General features: G+C 34.6%; 2 protein-coding genes across 2 annotated transcripts; one reads left to right on the top strand and one right to left on the bottom strand.

The window, feature by feature from the left end:
* LOC18612162 (ribose-phosphate pyrophosphokinase 4) lies at positions 1,156-6,936 on the top strand. Its single transcript, XM_007048795.2, has 7 exons — positions 1,156-1,500; positions 3,226-3,541; positions 5,361-5,456; positions 5,636-5,704; positions 5,800-5,928; positions 6,357-6,456; positions 6,538-6,936. Exons 1-7 carry the CDS (start codon positions 1,349-1,351, stop codon positions 6,669-6,671), a joined length of 996 nt encoding a protein of 331 aa, XP_007048857.2. The 5' UTR covers positions 1,156-1,348; the 3' UTR covers positions 6,672-6,936.
* LOC18612160 (protein MEI2-like 2) lies at positions 10,581-18,255 on the bottom strand. Its single transcript, XM_007048788.2, has 13 exons — positions 17,859-18,255; positions 16,952-17,005; positions 16,697-16,840; positions 16,143-16,612; positions 15,781-15,939; positions 15,572-15,688; positions 15,321-15,472; positions 13,943-14,034; positions 12,899-13,811; positions 12,713-12,797; positions 12,555-12,623; positions 12,102-12,281; positions 10,581-11,292 (listed from the first exon to the last, which is right to left on the bottom strand). Exons 2-13 carry the CDS (start codon positions 16,992-16,994, stop codon positions 11,194-11,196), a joined length of 2,523 nt encoding a protein of 840 aa, XP_007048850.2. The 5' UTR covers positions 16,995-17,005; positions 17,859-18,255; the 3' UTR covers positions 10,581-11,193.

Below are 20,477 nucleotides of genomic sequence, written 5' to 3'. Positions count from 1 at the left end.
AGTCTGTTCAAGATTAAGTTCAAGTCTAGACCTATGAAGATGAAGTTATGAAGAAAGTCGTTGTTGGGCTCCAAATTTGTTCAAGATCCTCTACAAAGAAATTAATCAAAAGAATACAAGAGATTGTAGATTCACATAAATATTTGTAACTTGTCTCCAAATTTTCTACTCTAAATGAAATTTGTACACCCAAATTTTAGGGCAAAATTTTAGATTAAAAAATTTCTAGACAAATTATAAAAATTTATGTAAGTCTACAATCTCTTAATGAATTTCTTTGTATTTCGTCTTTTAAGGGTTATATTGACTTGATCTTAAATGAATATGGATAACGGTTTTTTTTTCAGAACTTTGTCTTCAAGGGTCTAATTTAAATCTTATCTTTAAATTATTTGAATTTTGATTGATGAAATTAAAATCTTATTTTTAGATTATCTTATTTAGAGTATTAGAAGATCATTATTTTTTTTTTATAGATATGAAATTTTTACCTTAATAAGTTTTCTTAAGACCTATTTTATTAGAAGCACCCAATCCAGCAACACCTTTGTTGTCATTCATCACTTGGTCCGCCATCACTTTGAAGGTGCTTGATGTGGATAGAGCAGGTTGCATTCAGTTTAATAATCCTTTGTCATGGAATCATTACTCTCTTTCAAAAAAATTATCTTGATGAGTGGTGTAATACTCACATTTATAATCCGATGGTTTTCCATGTGCTTGATTCTAAGTACTTGGATTTCATTTATTTCATTTGTTTCTCATTTTGTTTTAACTTAAAAAAGGAGATTTGAATTTGTTTTTTACATTGAGAGATTATATATAAATTAATGAGTTAAATACTTGAAAATTTATTTTTCATATTATATATGAAAGATTTTATTTTGATCAAACGAACTACTATGTCAGCTGACATAAATTTAGTATGATCAAACGAACCATTAAAATTTTATTTTGCTTGTTTGGGTGCCATTCTTATATTTCTTACAATATCAGCTCATATGTATTCACATTAATAATTAAATAATATCCATTGTATCTAGTAAAAATTCAACAATTATAATATTTCTAAATTACTATGCATAAAAAAATAAATGAAAAAAAAAACTGACCATACCCTTTAAATATAAAGCACAAATTTAAAAAATTAACCATACCCAAAAACAAGGAACAGGGAAACGGAGCTCAAGAAAATAAAAATGTAAAGTAAAGAAAGGGCTGGCGGTCGCAGTCGACTCCTGTTCTCGGTTTTCCTTTAAAATCTTCGTCTCTCTATCTAAACTCTAAAGTCTCCTTCTTCTTTTTTGATTCTGAGAAGCTAAACAAGAGAAAACAAGGAAGAACAAAAATGGAGAACAACAACAACAACATGGGAGAGTTGAAGGCCCAGAATCAGAATAAGAAGCAAGTTCGTTTGTTTTACTGTATGGAATGTGAAGAGCTTGCCGCTAAAGTTGCTGCTCAATCCCAACTCATTACCCTTCAATCTATCAACTGGAGGTACTCCACCTGCATGAATTCATTCATGAATATCTTTATTCCTTTATGTTATGGATGATAAATTTCATGTTTTCTGTTCTTTGGGTTTTTTTTTTCTATTTTGCATTTTGTTTAAGGTGGGTTTTTTTTTCTTGCTTTTACTTTAATCTGTTTGTGGAAAACTTTACTCGTGAAATAGATAGTTGATAAAAAAAAATATGAAAACTAGAGTGTATGATCAGATTGGGGTGTTAGGATAAGTGGCAAAGAATTTCGTTAACTAAGTTGAACCACGGTATCTGTTCTTTTTCTTACTGTGAAGACAAATGAGAAAACTTATGTTTTTCATTTGAATGTGAAGTTAAATATTTTTTGCTTTTGCACTTTGTTTTTTGTCATTTTGTGAAATAATAATCAATTGCCTTGTGTGTTTCTTGCTGGGTTTTATATGCTACCATTGCAAATTTGCAGTTCATGCCATATTGCAAATTTAGTTCTAAGAACCTTGCTAAATGACATGCCAATGAATCATAAGCTTTGATTCAAGGGGGCTTGTTTGACAATGGAGCTTGGGAACTTCTTTGTCAAGCTTGTTTACTTGACTTGAAATAGCACTGTCCAAGTAAGCTATTTCTAAACCCACTCATAAGTTGGTCAACATCAACAATAGACCATGGCGTTCAGTACCCTGGAAAATGAGCTTGTATTGATGCTTTAACTCTATGGTTTTTGTTGAAAATTCAACTCTGTCTCAAGAGCACGTTAAGCTGTCTGTGTTCTTACTCTCAAGTCCTTCCACGAAACTGAGCCATCTAGTGATAGATGCACATCATCCTATCATTAAATCTCCTATAAGCTTGCTTGGAACTCCTTTACTTATGCCTTTTTGGTGACTCCAAATTCACTCCCCTCTTCAAAAAGCAAACACCCCTTACCTTTGCATCATTGAATTGTTTCATTTTTCAATTTCTTTTTGAGGCTAACAACAACATGCTATCGCCATTGGAGTCCTCACCATCAAAAGAATGTGTGTCATCCATGTGAAGATCTTGACATTCATCCACCTTACCTCAATTGAGTATCCTCTGGCAACAGCTTAAGCATTCCAAAAGATTTTTATATCTGCTATATGTTTTATTTACAACTCTTTTTGCAAATTTTGCATGTGGACTTACCATGAATTTTCTTGTTTTCTTTTATTGCTCAAGTCTGTATCATGGCCAAATTAAGAATATTAAAACATGTTTTGGGAGGGAGAGAAATAGAGATGGGGTGGGGGAGAGGGCATAAGGGAGTATTGGATTTTCAAGTTTATATTGGAATTTCAATACTGACTTGTAGTTTTCCATATTCAAACTTTTAACCCACATAAAAGATACAATTTAGTACTCCTGGTTAGGTTAATAAATTCACTCCTGATTAATGAGTTTGGCAATATGGAAGCAGGCTTGCATGCACATTTATGCAAAATATTTACAGTCAGTATCTGCTTTGCTAGTCTCTTACTCCTAGTATAATAACTATTGCATTCTACTCTAGATGTGAATGTTTAAATTTCTTGCCTTTCTCATTGTTAATAGCACAAAAATTTCCTTTAGAAGTTGCCAATTGATATGACAAATATATTTTGAGGTTTTTTGCTGCAGGCTTGCTTTAATTGTTGGCTGTATGATGTACATTTAATAGTTGCTTTAACAATGAGTATTCTTATATGAAGGAGAAATGATGAACTGCATTTATTTACAGGAATTTTGATGATGGATTTCCAAATCTTTTCATAAATAATGCACATGATATCCGAGGCCAGCATGTTGCCTTTCTTGCATCCTTCAGCTCCCCATCTGTCATTTTTGAACAGCTTTCTGTCATATACAATCTGCCACGATTGTTTGTTGCTTCCTTCACATTGGTGCTGCCATTCTTTCCAACTGGCTCCTTTGAGAGAATGGAAGAAGAAGGAGATGTAGCAACTGCATTTACCATGGCAAGGATTTTGTCAAATATTCCCATATCAAGAGGTGGTCCTACAAGTTTAGTCATTTACGACATCCATGCTCTGCAGGCTAGTTTTTCTTGCGATGAACATTTTATCATATCTATTCCTTTGCTATGATATTTATTTATTTTATAATCTCTGAAGCAGTTTATCAGATTTATCTGAAAAGTTCTGTTAGTCTTTTATCGTCAGCATGATGTTGATGAGAAGTACCTGGTTTTTAAAACTCTGGAACATGATAAGAATCTTATTTCTTAAAATCTCATTTTGGGTCTTTTGGTAGTATTTCCCTTCCTTTCTCATCTACCAAGATTTCTTAAATTCAGTTCTTCTGTTGTCCTTATTATACTAAATGTGATATAAAAATGTTGTAGCTTGAAATAAAATGGCATCAATTTTTTGGACAAGGCCATGCTAGAGTGGAGGTTAACAATTTCAGCAGTTTGTCATTATGATATATGTTCCTGTTATTTCAATTATTCTTAATTAGTTTGATCTGGAAAATATCTCGTCTTTGGGAATGTTTTATTAGAGGACACTGGGATGTAGGTTTATTACTAAATAGTCAGAGGGAGAAGGATTAAATGAAACTAATGTTCTATCCTAACATGTAAAGCTTTAGACTCACGACGCTTATAATGATGTTCAATAGTATTGTTTAAGTGTATTTATGTATTACATATAGCAAATATGCATGCATTGGTATAGAGAATGTGTATGCATTTTATTTCATTTAACTCAAGTTTATTTAAGCAGACATATGTTATAGGAAAAATATTGTCGGGTGAAGAAGCCTGCATTAGGTGAAGAATTTATTATTTTGAGGAAAGGTTGAAGTGAAATTCTGACTTTTGATGACCTTTGTTATCTCAGACACAAGTTCTTCTCCAGTGTTTTTCTTTTTCCCCTTACTTTTGTAGAGCATGGCTTGGATTTTGTATGTGGGCCTTTTCTTGACATGGCCCAAATATTTTGTATTCAAAACTCATTACCACATAAAGTGTCTTGTGATAGGTCTTTCATGTGTGAGAGGGAAACTCGTTGGTTGTAGTCAAGACTTAGAGTTTGTGATGTTTGAGTATAAATCTTTGACAATCTCCACCTCTTCAGATTATAGTGAAATTTCTCATCATTACTGCACCTGGTCCAAAATATAAGGTGATAAGTGTAGACACAAAATCCTTTGGCCAACAAATAATGACCACAACAACTATTGATCAAATATTCACATTGTTGAATTTGGTAATTCAATGCAAGAATATTGTGGAAGATTCTGAAACAAACTAAGGATTTTTAACCCTGATGTTATCAGCATCAGGGTTCTTTGAACGCCATGGCCTAGGAAAGTGATAGATCTTTTTGTTCATTAACTAGACTAATAGTTTTTACCAAAAATTTATTTATAAGAGTTCTAAAGTAAATTGATATGGAGCATCAGGTCAACTAATACGTAATTGTTGTTTCCAAGTAAATTTGTGTACATGCTATTTAATGTGGATCTAATGAGCAATAATGCTATGGAGCTATACGTTCAACCATGATTATTTTGTGATTCAGTGGTTAAGTGACAAGGTTTCACTTGACATTTGGCTTGTAGTCTTCTCACCAACATAGTGGTTCTTAGAAACATGAGGATTCCTCTATTTCTTCTCATGATTTGACTTGTTCTGCAAAAGCAATATTAAAGTATTGGCTTGTGTTTTTGTTTACTTTTCTCAGTTTTTAGGCGTATGATCATGAAAATTCTTTTTAGGTATACTGTGTTGGTGATCTTGGTTAGCACTTGTTTGCAATAGTTATGTCCATCATAGATGCCTCAGTTATTGTTATTCTCTGTCTTGTAACAAAACCTGACAATTATTTGTTAATTTTCCTTATAATGCAGGAAAGATTTTATTTTGGAGACCATGTGTTGCCATTATTTGAGACTGGGATTCCTCTTCTAAAGCAACGCCTTCACCAGCTTCCTGACGCTGAAAAGGTAAATATATCACCTCATAATATTCTGTGGCAAAATATATTTTATATTGTGGCCATGCTGCTGGTCAGCATCATTTCAACATGATTTTCCCCTTAATGTTGTTATTATTCATTAGTTAGGAAATGATACCTTTGCTAGGTTGTTACATTCTCTTCAATTAAATTGAATTCATTTTTCAGATAGTTGTTGCATTTCCGGATGATGGAGCTTGGAAACGATTTCACAAGCTGTTGGATCATTTTCCAATGGTCAGTTTGGACTCTTATCTAAATGAAGTTACCCTATATATTTTGTGCTCCGTTTATTATATGAAGATTGAAGGGACATGTTATCTGATTGGCAGGTTATCTGCACAAAGGTTCGTGAGGGTGACAAGAGGATAGTTCGGCTCAAGGAGGGAAATCCTGCTGGTTGTCATGTGGTGATAGTTGATGACTTAGTGCAATCTGGAGGCACTCTTATTGAATGCCAGGTAGTTCTAGTTTTTTTTTTAATTTATTTTCGGGGGGTGTTATAGGTGGCCAATAACCCCCTCTTCCTATGTTTACTTTGTCCTTTATTACATTATTGTGCTTTCAGAGGTAAGACAATTTGATGTTCATTTTTGCCCATCACAAAAAGTTCTTCAAGCTTATTACAAATTTCCAATGAATGTTTGTTTTTATTAATTCCTTCTAAGAGCAAATATTTGTATGAATTATTGGAAAAAAAATTCTTTTTCCCCTTTCAAAAGATTTTGATGGTCCTCTGTGTGTGTGTGTGTGTTATTATTATTTTGACTACTTAATGATCTCACAAGATCAAGAAGCTTGGTCGCATAATGGAGATTTCGCATATTGATATCCTTTTGGCCTTGAACTTGTATAATATGCCTTGTTCTTTCATGTGCTGTTGTTCCAGAAAGTTTTGGTAGCGCATGGTGCAGCAAAGGTTAGTGCTTATGTCACCCATGGTGTTTTTCCTAAGCGCTCCTGGGAGCGATTTACACCTAAGAATGATGGTAAGTACATCCACATTCTCATCTCTGAGTCTCTGTCTCAACTTGTGTTGGTGTTGATTGCTATTTGATTCCATTGTGCAGAAGGGTCAGAGAAGGGATTTGCCTTCTTTTGGATCACGGATTCTTGCCCACACACTGTCAAAGCCATTGGAAACAGAGCTCCTTTTGAAGTTCTGAGTCTTGCAGGATCCATTGCTGATGCTTTACAAATTTAAGGAGATATTACATATCAACTCTTTTCTCAGACAAGTCTGTAGATTTCTTTAAGCAGTCATCATTTTAATTTTAACTTTCTTCTCTCTATATAAAATTTCTCAACTCCAAAATTGCTAAAAATTATCTGTTAAGACTCTTGATTGAAGCACTACATGTGAGGCACACACAAGTGCAACAAATTCTTCAAATTACAACAATACCAGCATAGAGAATAAATATTCTGCCATTACAAAGATGAATCAGGCTATAGTATTATTGCAAACATGTTGCTATCTTGGTTCTTTGTGGGCATGAAATCTTGATTACTCCTATGTATTACTTTCGACAATTTGTTCAATTTAATAACTACTATTTTATAGATTAAGAAGATAAATATAATAAAACTTTATAATTTTTAATAACACTCTCACTATTATGTCACTAACATTAAATTTATTTTCCAATTATATTCAACAAAATTAAATCGCATAGGCACAAAACTTAATTTGTTCAAACTTAAAACAAAATCATTGTTTGATGACAATGATCTATGATGGTTTCTAGTTCATCCCTTCTTTTCCTTTTTTGTATGGATGATGGATATTCATTTTGAGGATTATTTGCATTTTCAGGTGGGCATGAATTTTTTCTGCCCTTTTGCTTTTTTCCATGTGTTTCGTGGCTGAATTGTGTGGCCATTTAGGACCCAGGGGACTAGTTTTTTGTGGCTGATTGTTGTGACCCATTTGGTCTCTTTGTAACAGGGGATTAGCATCTGAAGGGTCTTTCTACACCCTCTCTGCTTTTTTCTGGCAACCCCCTTGCCAGCTCTATCAATAAAATGTTCATGCCCTTCAAAAAAATAAATAAAAGCTAAAAAAAAAACAAAATAAAAAACAACTAACTCCCCAATGCCATCGTCATCTTTGGCAAGGCTATGGCGAACAGCTGCATTAGCAACGAAACCTAAGGAATCAATGATCCGAAATGGCATTCTTCTGCCAAAACACACGCTACTTCTCTTGCATTTAACTAACACTTCAACTCTAAGAAGTGCCCACAATCTCAGCAGTGGTTGGTTCCAAACTGTGGACAGAAGCACGACAAAGTGGGCAATGGCAACAGCCACTGATCTATGCAAAGTTTGTGGTATAAGTGATTGCACTTGGGAAGAACCCTACAGAGGGATCTTAATCCATGAACTCTTCCAAGCATATAACACAGTCGGTGCAATTAGATTCTCCGTTCTTGTAAATAACAATGATCCCAGCCAAAGTTGGTATTCCAGCCTGCTGCTTGTCCGGTTGCTGTCTTTGCATGGCCTGATGATGAGGTTGGGGATTGCTTGGTCTCCCAGTTACAATATGTTGGGGTGGACGATGTAGACCAAACATTCACCTCTGATCAGTTACAAGATGATTTTGCTCTGATATTCTTAGATTACAGAATATCATTACAAAATCCTCCCCAAAAGAGAAACCTCAAATCTATACAATCGATACAGCCCCCAGCTGCAGAAACACCCAAACCCTGGAGCTCATAATCACAAAACACTCTGCACATCCATAAGTATCCTAGCATCTTAAACCCGGGACAACAACCCCCAAAACAAGACAGCATCCCTGTTCAAAGTGCTGATCCTACGCAAACAAATCTGATCCCAAAAATAAAAGTGGATCCTGACAAAGAGAAAAAACAAGACCTGCACAATGGTCAGCACAATGCACCTGTACATTCAGCAGCTCTGCAAAAATCATCCAACAACCTCTATGCTCAAAGCACACAAAGACCAAAACCACAGTCACAAGATCTGAAAAGTCAGCCTTTCCCAACCAACATCAGGTATCAGAAAAATATTTCCCCCCGCAATACAAAAGCATCAACCAAATAGTTTTAATCGAAGACATTAAACAACTCACCCTGCCTTTGCACACCAGCTTTAGCATGGCTGTCAGCAAGCTGGTTACTCTCTCTAAATATGTGTCTAATCTCCCAACTCTTCACTTTCTTCTTCAGTCTTTCAACATGCAAAACCCATTTCCTGAGTAATTTCAGAGCCAGTGTTGTCCCCTAAACCTCCAAGAGTGAAAGCCACGCCCACAGTGTTACTGTGTCGTGTAGGAGCAGCGGCATACAAGTCACCGAATTTAGCAGAGACAATCCATGCAAATATCTGTTTAGGGAGGAGGGTGACATCATCCACGAGCTCTGAGAAAGTCGAGACTTGTACTTCAACGCCGTTTTCAACGGAGGCAGCGCCTGCTTTCAATTGTTTACCAGAAGAAGACATCATCATCACCTTTCCTATAGTTTTGATTTTCTTTTAACTCGTATCCTCACAAAATGGTTTCCAATACGATGAAGAGGCTATGATTTCTTTGCCACTTTCGATTATGATGGCAAAACTTTGATGTAATTTCTGAATCACCTTACGTAAACCAAATGAATTCTTTAATGTATCATCATGAGGGAACTTGGCTGCAGCAAAATTTGTTCATGTTTCATTATGTAGATCCTATATAGCATATCATGAATTCCTTAATGTATCATCGGCTAAGACAATTTACGAGTCATCAGCTCTTTTGGCCATTGACCCATTAAAATTTTTTCTCTTGCATCTCATTTTCAGTCGTCCAAACATCACAAGTTTTTACTTCCAGAATTTCAATATGCACTATTACTAAACAAGTAACCAGGAAACCGAAAAACGGCCTCATTAAATTGTTTCTTGAGAGCCTCCGGCTGCTCTTTCAGAAGCAATGAGCCTGAGTGCTTCCCAGCATCATTAATTATTAGCCCTTGAGTTCCAAAAACAGGGTTGTGGATTAGACAAACATAATAATATGTGAACAAATGCAGCCACTCACATGACCTGCACTCACTATAGAATTAGAAACAGAAAGCTTTGACTCTCCTGTCACCTGACTGAGGAAAGCTCTACATTTAGTCAAATATTGTAGTATTACTATACAACAATCTGGCATTGAAATTTTCACTCCACATCTATTTGTATTCAAAATTTATAATTGTAGCAAATTTGATATATATTCTATACAATACCACATGCCATTTAATGCAATAAACTGGTTATTCCTATGCATTAAGTTCATACTATGTTGGTTTTGTTCCTACACAATATGTTCATATCAGGTAGATGAATTGATAATATACGCAAGGAAAAATTTTAAGCAATGATAAAACAAAATTTCCATTAACTATATTTATAGTGACTTTATTATATTATAAATAAGGTGCTTAACTATTTTAATTATATAGTATAGTATATACTAACCATAATTTCTATAATATAATAAATACTGTTATATTATTTTTAACCATAGAATAAAATAAATATGGTATAATATTAATCAGCGGTGATCATGGATTAAGATAGAAGCTAATTAAGTCAGGTTAGAAATTAATCAGGTGCAAGCAAAGAAGAAGGTTTTCAGGTCGTTGGAAATGGAATCTTTCTTCATTTCTCAAACAAATTTACGTTTGGGGTTAAAGGTTTTTAATGCCATGGTGATGGTGTGTAGGGTATGTTTTTGATGTGGTGGAAATGGTGTGTGAACATAAGGTTATTCTGCATCCCCTCGCCATGTTACATGGTGATATGTTCAAATTCAAACACCCAGTTTTTTTTTACATACTTTTTCCTTTCCTTTAGTTTTGAGGGAACAAACTGAGGAGTTTATTCTTGATTATTTTCTTGTCTGAAATTTTCATCCAGGAAGTAGAGTATAAGGATTAAAAGAGGAGTTTTCTTTCAGGAATATTTTATGAGAACTCCCAAGGCAGGCTTTGGATATTATGAGCAACTACATTATTGCCTCCCCTGCTAATATCATATTTTTTGCTGTACAGATACAGCAAGTATAAATAAAGAAACAATAGTGCATAAATGTGTTGGAGACAAACACACAAGATAAGAAGAAGGTTCAGAATATCTGTACAGACATAAATATTGAAAAATTCAAGTTTCAATACACATTTTCACACACTTTAGCACATTACAATGACAAGGATTGTAGGGTCTGTTTGTCTCCCTCCTATACAATTTATAAACAGCCCTGTACCTTGGATTCCCCAACAAAGATTTACATACAAACAAGTGACCATATCTGCAAATGGACATACATGACCAAGTAAAGAAATGTCAATGATAAAAAGAAAAAACCCCAGAGGAGACCCATGCACAGATTGGCGAGTATCACATACAGCTGCTATGAAACTTCAATTCTTAGCAGCATGCTCCGCCTTATTCTTCGACCCCTGGTTCAATAACAATTTCTTGCTCTACATATAAACAAAACACTTTCTGCCTCATTTAATTTTGACTTCTCTAGTGAATTATCATGGAGTGTCCATAACTGAAAAGCAGACACTGCACATGGCACAAGCATAACATACACCTGTTCTTTCATTTCTCTTCCAACTTTATACACTAAAAACACCTATTTACTTGTCAGCACTCCTAGCCATTTTATCTCTAGCTAGGAGTAAGATTTCCAATATGCATTGTTAACTCTTCTCTGGCTTCTAATCCAGAAGGCCCTTTGGGCTCTCCAGCGAATCCCCAGAATAAGACCCATCTGGCTGACGAATACAGATGTTCAAATTGCTAGAGAGGAAAGGTTCCTGCCAGATCATGAGAATATAAATACAATAAACTCAGGATTTATACTGGTGTCCAGAGTACTTTAATGGCAATATGACCCTGATTAATCTCTCCATGCATTTTAGCAAGTTACCATTAATATCAATATAACTGAAGCAATGTTTAATACTTTGGCATTTTACTGTTGATATTGATGCGGGCACTTGGGCAGATAAGACCACAACTGGGGGTCAATCCTTTGCTCAGCTGTTTCACTCCATTCCTCACCAGAAAAAAAGAACAGGCTTTATACTTTTATAATGATTTGAAATATTTTCTCCCCAAAAATAAGAGTACTCATGTTTTCAATTTGCTAATATCACAATCTTGCATAGGTATTTTGCCCTAGTCATAAATTCCCATGAGATATCAAGAATAAGTTAGAGAAGTTTTCCTGTTACTTCTATCCTTTTCTTTTTCTTGGCTGTCTATATGAATTGATTTCAGGTAACCCCATTTCTTCCAAGCACGTAAAACATAAAGTAGAGCAAGTAAGAGACAAGCTTACAAATTATTTTTACTTACACCTTATTTGCACTATTTTTCACCTGAGTTTCTACCAACATGCCTACATATGACTGAATTAGTGTGAATTAATGCACTACTATTTGCGCTATTCTCACCTGAGTTTCTACCAACATGTCAATATGACTGAATTAGCGTGAATTAATGCAATACTAGGGTTCATTTATCTAATCTATTGTTGACAAGGAATTCCACAGTACAACAAGAAAAAATTACTAGTAGATGCCCTCCAGCTCATATGAAAAACGTAACTGAAGTACACTACCTGATCACCAGTCGCTTGGCCCTCTGAATGGAACAGAATCGGTCGGCATCTCTTATCTTCATTCATCAAGCTTGAATTTTGGAAGTGTGCCACAAGGGCAGCCTTGCCCTGGATTCGAGCATATGCCAATGATGCAACCTTCTCGCTGTTGAACTTCTCCCATTTCTTTCCATTAAAAGCCTGCAGAAATTTCCACAGCATTAACTCTTTTTCCTTTCAGTAAGAAAACACATGTATGAAAGTATGAAACTCTGAGATCCTTGTCTTATATGCCTAAGTTGCCATATGTAATCCCCTTGAAAACCAGAAAGGCAACTCCTAGTCCCATTTAATATAAATAACCAACTAATTTAGTTTTTTCTGTTTTACACTTACATGATGTTAAAAAAAACCATAAATCAATAACATATACTAATCTTTTGACACACTTAGCAATAGGACCACAGGCTGAACCTGGTAGAAGGAGACAATATGTGAAGGAGAGATCATATTGATGAAGGCATAACCTACATTGCACTTGTTCTGCAATCAGATAAGACAATTAAATCATCACCAACAATTTCAACTAGACATAACAATAAAACATGCCAAAGACCCCATCACAAAAATACCTTGAAATCAATTGGCAAGTAGAGAAAATCATAAGTGCCCCGGTGATTTTCGTCAATGGCAGCAAGTAGCATCTTTGAAGTATACCTAGAGAAATAGAATAAAAGCAGAAACCATTGAGAAAAACAGCATTTTATTTAAAACCTACAAGCATTGTAATTCTTCACTCTTCATCAAATTTGTCTTACTTGTTGGGGATATTTTTAATCATCAAAGTGGTCCTAGTATCTTCTCCACTCATAATTTTATCCAAATCAAGCTGATACTGCTTCTTGTTATCAATCTGGTTTCCATTATTTTCAACTCGCCGACTTCGACTGCGGTCAGCCAAACCTTCATTGCCAGCTGTTCCTTGTCCAGCATAAGAACCATTCCCAAGGAAAATAGGACTGTGCCTTGGCATTGACATCATTCTAAAACTAGGTGAACCATTTTCAGTTACACTTCCTGGGAGACCAACACCAGCACCCATAGTTCCACGAGCACCAATATTCATCAATAAACTTCCATTGCTACGATTTAAACCCACACCAGCAAAGGAAACAGGACTCATAAAGGATGTTTCAGGTGACTCAGGGAGGTAGCTAAAATGCCTATCAAGATGCACACCGGAAGGAGCAGATCCCACATGATGGTGGTTACTTGAACCAAGAAAGGAGCTGTGTCGACTTGTGTATGGAAAACCCTGTCCACTTGGCCAAGCAGAACTAGCTCGCTCAGAGTAAGGAGTGGGACTTCCCCAAAGAAACTGAGGACCAGTCAATGTTCCAACACCGGTTGAACCTGAATTAGATTCACCAAAGGCAGAGACTGGTCCAGGACTTGCACTTAAGTCCTGCTCAGGGAAGGATCGAGAATGCTGGTAGGCCACTCCTTGTACTGCTCCAGCATTAGTAAATATCTGGTTTGTAAGGTTGGTCTTCGCTTGGTCCTTACCAATAGGTGCAATCTTTGGAGAATTAGGCACATGATGTGGGAGAATTGAAGCTAGCCCAGGCAAATTATTGTTATTTACAGGACTGAAAGATCCCAAACCCGGAGACTTACTAAAAGCATGCAAAGGATTATGCTCAACAGGACTGCCAAATTGTGCCCAGTTACCTGTCACGGCAATGCTTAATTCAGCTAATAATAGAAAATGAATTTTCAAACAGATGCATGATAATGAACTGATTGCATTGAGCACAACGTTGCTGAGTACACATAAATTGAAGAGCATCTAGGATATTTACCCGGAGGAGAGTTCCCAACTGGAGAACCTACATGATGCCGAAAACTTCGAGCTTCATCTTGTTCCAGCTCCTGACTTAGCTGCTGCATCAAGCTAACAAAGACGGGATGTCAATTTTAATTTCTTTATACCAGGTTTCTTAATTAAAAATGAAACAAATCAAGAGAAATAAATTAATATGATTTGTGAAAAAAATAACTATCATGATTTCTGCCTAAACACTATTGTGACATGTAAAAAAATGCCTAGCAACCATGAGGTAGGGTTAAACGGTAGCAGAGTTCCTTTTTGGATGGACTGTCAAAGATATCAGGCTTGAAAATTTGCAAATATGCAAAAATGTTTCAAACACCCGAGAAAACAAGTGTAGAAAGTAACATGAAGCATAGAAAGTGTTTACGTGAAATTTGGTTAACTCAAATAAGAAAAATCAATTTAGCATGTTGCACAGCTGCCAGAAGCATTAAGCATTCTATGGAAAAGCATTTGCAAAAGTACTTGAGGAGAGCCACAACAATGGTACTGCCCCGTTCTCCATATTTGTTCAAGAATCAACGATTCCTGCTCACAGTTAATAATATACAATACTTCCACTTATTCTGTATTCCAATTTTTTTAACTTAAAACTCAGAAGGAAACTGTGATTTAAGGTGGAAAAATGGCTAAATGACTACATAGTTACTTAGATCAAAAGTTAAACCACATTCGTTGAAAAGGAGATATACAAGGGAGGAAAAAGCAAGCCTAGTAGATTGACTTGTGTAGAAAATATCAGAAACTTGGAGTCTAGCTTTCCATCTTTTGTCATGTTTCTCCCAACTTCAGAAGGATAAAATAAACAACTAAGATAAAAGAAGAAAAAAAGGCTTCCACCCCTATTCCCTTTTATGGTTTTGTTAACTAAACAGAAAGATGGTATCTTCTCTCCTAACTCCTATATATTCATGTTCATTCCAATTTTCTGTCCCACAAGACAAAAACAACATAATAGCATTAATGGCTCATATTAAGCACTTATGAAATTATATCCTGCTAAAGCTCATTTTGCAGAAACACTTAAAAAAATCAGAAGATACAGCATTCCACAACTTATAGTTTTGGAAGAAGCTAAAGAATCAACATTCATTATAATTCATAGACATAGCAAGAGTGCTGTTCTTCCAACAAAAAGATATTAGATGCATCAAAACAAAAGAATGCTCTGCAAGAAATCTTTTATAAAACATGTGTGAAATCAAAAGCAGCGACAGAAATCCTCTCATAGATCAATTAACTTCCTTTATGTGATCTGTGATTTCCATCTCTGGTTTATGGCAACAACCTGACAAACAAGACCCTGAACCAACATAAAACACAAAGAAGATAAAATTAATTCTTACTTTCGACGAGCCCCACCAGGGCGGCTAGGTTCAAGCTTTATGCGTTTCCCAGCTATGTCACTCCTATTCAACGCTCTAAGAGCTGCCTCTGCAGCTCTAACATCATAAAATTCTATGAACTTATGGTGTCGCTTGTGTGGTGTTTCCCTGATCTGCTTTTTTCACAACAAAAAATGTAATCAGTAAATGCTGCAGACATGTCAAAATGGCGATTGAAAGCAGTAGACGAACAAATTATGCAAAACTAATACCTCTTTCACCTCCCCATAAGCCCCAAAAATTTGGCGAAGGTCATCATTTGATACTGATGGATCCAAATTGAATACTACAAGAGTTCCCTGATTTATATCTTTCTCTGATGGGTTATCCTGGTATATTACAAGAGAAAAAATGCTTCTAAACTTGTTGATAGATCAACAATGTCTAACACAAACATAAAGCAAAATACACTACTCCAAACCTTGGGGATTGAGAAATGAATGTCCAGTTTTCTTCGCCTTAGTGGCTTATTTTGTAATGCACGCATTGCAGTGCGTGCAGCTCGAATATCATAATATGAAATCATTACAAAACCCCTATGCTTGCATGCAGTGTACAAAGTTCTGATATCTCCATATTGCTGCAAGAAAAGTAGGAATTTCAAGATAATAAGTATTAGCCTGGTATAATGAATATGAAAACCATTCTATGCACATAAATAAAGAAAAAAAAACGAAATAGTTCTTGGTCAAGTAACCAAGTAATAAAATGGTTATCAGCAGAGAGATCACATAAGCCAAAATACTAGCCAATATAAGTAAGATACAGACTACTATAGAATACCTCAAAGAGAGATCTCAATTCAGAGTCTTCAACATTACTATTGATATTTCGCACAAACAATGTTCTCGAAGGGTGCTCGCCATATGGGTGTTCCCCAGCCACTGTTCCCACACCATTTGGAAGAGGGTAATGACCAATCCCATTTGCAGGAACCCCATCAGATAGGTTCATCGTCGATATACCAATATTAAGGCTCTCTTGAGGATCAAAATCTAATTCCATTCCCCCTCCAGTACCGAAGACATCATATTCTTCCAAGTCTTCCAACTGACTAGGCAAGCCACTTAAATCGAAGTCATCCATTATGCCAGCAAGGAGCTCATCTTCATCATCAGGAAGTAAATTTCCAATGGCATTTGTTTCAGCATCTTCGAGTGGGTCCTTTCCTTCATTTTCACACTCTAGCTTATGTAAATTAGGTGAGTTATCATCAACAGAATGACCAGAATGCTCCACATCAGCAAAGTTCACTGCATTTTAGCAAAAGAAAACCTCAGTCCTATTCTACGTATGGCAACATATACAACATTGTCATATCAACAATTGACACATACATTTTTCATGAGGAAGGACAGGTAATGAGCTAGAAAACAAGCTTGCATCACTTGATGAATGATATGTGTCAGTTCCACGTGGGATTCCCCATGCACCAGTTTCCCACTTCCTAGAGATGTTGACTGAAGGAATATTAGATGGACCTATAACACAAGAATGACTGATCAAGATCTGGCAACAATATATAAGCAAAGATGAATAAGATCATATGCATTTGTAACCTAGATTAAACCAGATGGTGAAAGAAGCAATACCTTCAGATTGGCTTGATATCAGACCTTTTGACTGTTGCTCCATTCAATCACTTTCTGTAGACAAAGAATTTAACATATTAACTATCACAATACCGTACTGAGGACTAATTCAGCATTTGAAACAGTGATTATGCAGAAACCCAAGAATAGCATGGCAACTCAGAAAGAATTCACTAAATTAACAAGTTCATAACGAATTCCAAAACATACATCAGTTCCTAAAAAGCAATACAAGTAACTGAAAGCCACCATAATGTCCAAAAGCCGAAACACATGAAATTTATGATTCCAGTTTCATAATCATTTTCCTACCATTAAACCACAATAGTTCCATCACAACTTGATCACACAACTTTTATCGTAAATTCTGGTTACTAGAATTCACTTTCGAGTAGCCAATCATGCAATGATTCTCTATAGATAACAAAAACACAAATAAAGCAAGCAAATGGTCAAGATCAGACAGAAAATGAAAAGGGTATCTACAGGGCAAGCTCTAAAGAGCCGATAATTATGATCAAACAACAGTAGCAGTAAAACATTGCATCAATAAGTCAACACCCCAAAAAAAATGAAATGTGAAAATTGTGTGAAAGAAAATATAAATTTGCACTTCAATAAAAAAAAATATTTATCGAAACACAACAGCTCAACAAGAACTTTACTTAGTAACAAGTCAACAACTTTCTAAGCTCAGAAACAAAATCAAGCCCTTTTCAGTAGTTTACCAGAAATATTTCTCTCAACATCACTCACTATTTTTTTTTTATTTTGCACTAGTAAATTATTGATATTTAACCAAAATATTAAAATAAATAAATAAATAGACAATTACCACCAACGAAAAGGAAATTACCAGGGAAGAAATAAACAGGAAAGTAGGAAAAAAAAATCAAAACAGAGATACCTTTTAGAAGAAAATGGTATGTAAGACAGTAGTTAAAGATAGTCCATTGAAGAAGTAAACTGGACTGGGCTGATTCCAAATAGAGTTTTTGTCTTTGATCACCCAAAATTATATATACAAAAACGGAAGGGGAAAGAGAAAGTGAAAGAAAGAGAGAGAGTTTCGTAGAAGCAGAGATATTTCTTTCTTATACTCTTCCACTTCCTTCTCTCTCGCCGGGAAACTAGAAAAAAAAAAAAAAAACCTAAACAAAGAGCATTAAAAAAAAACACCCCAAAACAGAAATAAGAAAAAAAAAAGTACTACTCCATATTAAAGAGAAAGTGAGAGAAAATTTATTAGAGAGACAAAGAAGAAAATGATTGGAGGGAAAGAAAAATATAATTGAAAAAAAAAACAGAGTTTTCTCAGGTACTCTGTTTTTGTCTTAAAAAAACGTAATAAAAGATTCTGCTAAATTTGAATTTTGTTTGGCGTCCGTTGACACATAGCCCACACAAGACACAACACAACTACTAAGTTTAAAAAAAAACTTAAAAAAAGGGGATAATTATGTTATTGTGTTTACCCTTTATATTCCGTTTTATTACGACTTTGCCGTGGTTCTGTCTGACGATGTGGCGTGGAATTATTCGTTCAAGGATCGTTGTTGTTATGGTGTTCCAAAGTAATTCTCAGAGAATCCAATCAGAATGCTCCATGACATCAAGCCGCTGGCTCCAGATACTCGTGGAGATGCATCAGTGGTGGGATTTTACATTGGAGGTAGGGGGCTTGGGTGGGGGGTGAATATAGGTGATTAATTGTGCATTTGTACTTACGTTGGTGGCGGGGACCAATGACGTTGTCTTGCGTCGGTAAACGTGATTAGATTCAGCTGCTCTCTCGTAGGATACTCTCGAGCAGGATGTAGTCTAATGAGATGACGCCACGTTCGCGCAGTTTCAAACGGGACCTACCAATTTGTGGGGGGGCACTTCGAGATTTTTCCTTTCCAAGACCAAAGAACAAATCTGATGATCTAATCCACATCTGATCACATCCCTCCAATCATAAGATTAATACGCAATATGTTACAAACCCAATTTTTTATTTCAAAACATTGTTATGGTATCTTCCTTTTCCTTAATTAATTTATTTATTTAAGAAACTTATTATAAAATATAACTTTAAAAAAACAAATATAAGAAAAAGTAAAGAGAAAGTATAATTTAAAAGATTAATAAGATCTTACTTGAGAGTGTGTCTATAAATAAAGTTAGAGTCTTATTTATAGGTTAATAATTCTTTATTTAGATAAATCTTACAAAATAAATATAATACTTAAGGGATTTGATTTGGATAGATTAAATCTATATTTAAATTTAGATATACATAATCAAATATAATAATTCATATTAAATTATATTTCTATGTCTACGCTATTTAGCCTATATGGACTGCTTTGTCTGAAATCTTGAACCGTGACATAATGGATATTCACATATATAATCATAACGTTCTTCCTTCAATGTCCATTATATTAAGAATATATCTTGTTAAAATTTTATTAAGAAAAAATCTCGTGAAAAAAATTTAAATGAATGAAAAAGAATACATAATTTTTTTCAAGAATACGCTTAAAAATTATGTCTCTTTAAAAACCTTACCACAAAAAACCAGTGAAAAAAACTTTGATAAAGAAAAAAAGTATACTATATATTTTACTTCCATGATTACTGCATTATTTAAGATCTTTAAAACGACACATTTCAATCTTTTGTACTAACTTTTCAAATGTTGCAGTAGAAAGCCCTTTGGTGAATAAATCGGTTAGATTGTCTTTTAAGTGAATTTGTTAAACACTAATATCACCCTTTTTTTTTAAATCATAAGTAAAGAATTTTGACGAAATGTGTTTTATCCTATCAAATTTAATATATCCTTTCTTTAATTAAGTTACGCAAACTGTATTATCTTCATATAACATTGTTGGAATTTCCTTTTTGATTGACAATCCACACATTTCTCGAATATGTTGAGTTATAGATTTTAACCAATCACATTTACAGCTTGCCTTATGAATTGCTAAATTTTTTGTATGGTCAAAAGAAGTAACAACTATTATTTGTTTTACAAAATACTATAAAATAGTCGTATCTCTACATGTGAATAAGTAACTTATCCGAGATCAAGCCTCATGTAAATCAAATAAATATCTTGGATTCACATAACCAATTAAATTTGATTTTGATATATTTGAGTAATATAAACACAGGTCTATTGTTTCTCAAAGATATCGAAATATATGTTTAATTCTATTATAATATCATTAAATTGGTGAAAAACTATATCTTGCTAATAAATTTACAACAAATGAGATATCAAGTTGTTTATAGCTAACAAGATACATTAGTACTCCAATAACATTAAGATATGGTACTTTACGATCAAAAAGTTCTTCATCATCCTCACGAGGTTGAAAATGTTCTTTTTTACATGTAGTAATCGTACAACCATTGATGAACTTAATAGATTTGTTTTATCCATCTAGAATCGTTTTAACACTTTTACTAAATAATTTAATTGATGGATAAAAATTTCATTTGTCAAGTGTTCAATCTGAAGATTTAAACAAAA

The sequence above is a fragment of the Theobroma cacao genome, chromosome 1 (assembly GCF_000208745.1).
Source record: "Theobroma cacao cultivar B97-61/B2 chromosome 1, Criollo_cocoa_genome_V2, whole genome shotgun sequence".
NCBI lineage: Eukaryota > Viridiplantae > Streptophyta > Magnoliopsida > Malvales > Malvaceae > Theobroma > Theobroma cacao.
This window is presented reverse-complemented; position numbering and strand designations above follow the sequence as displayed.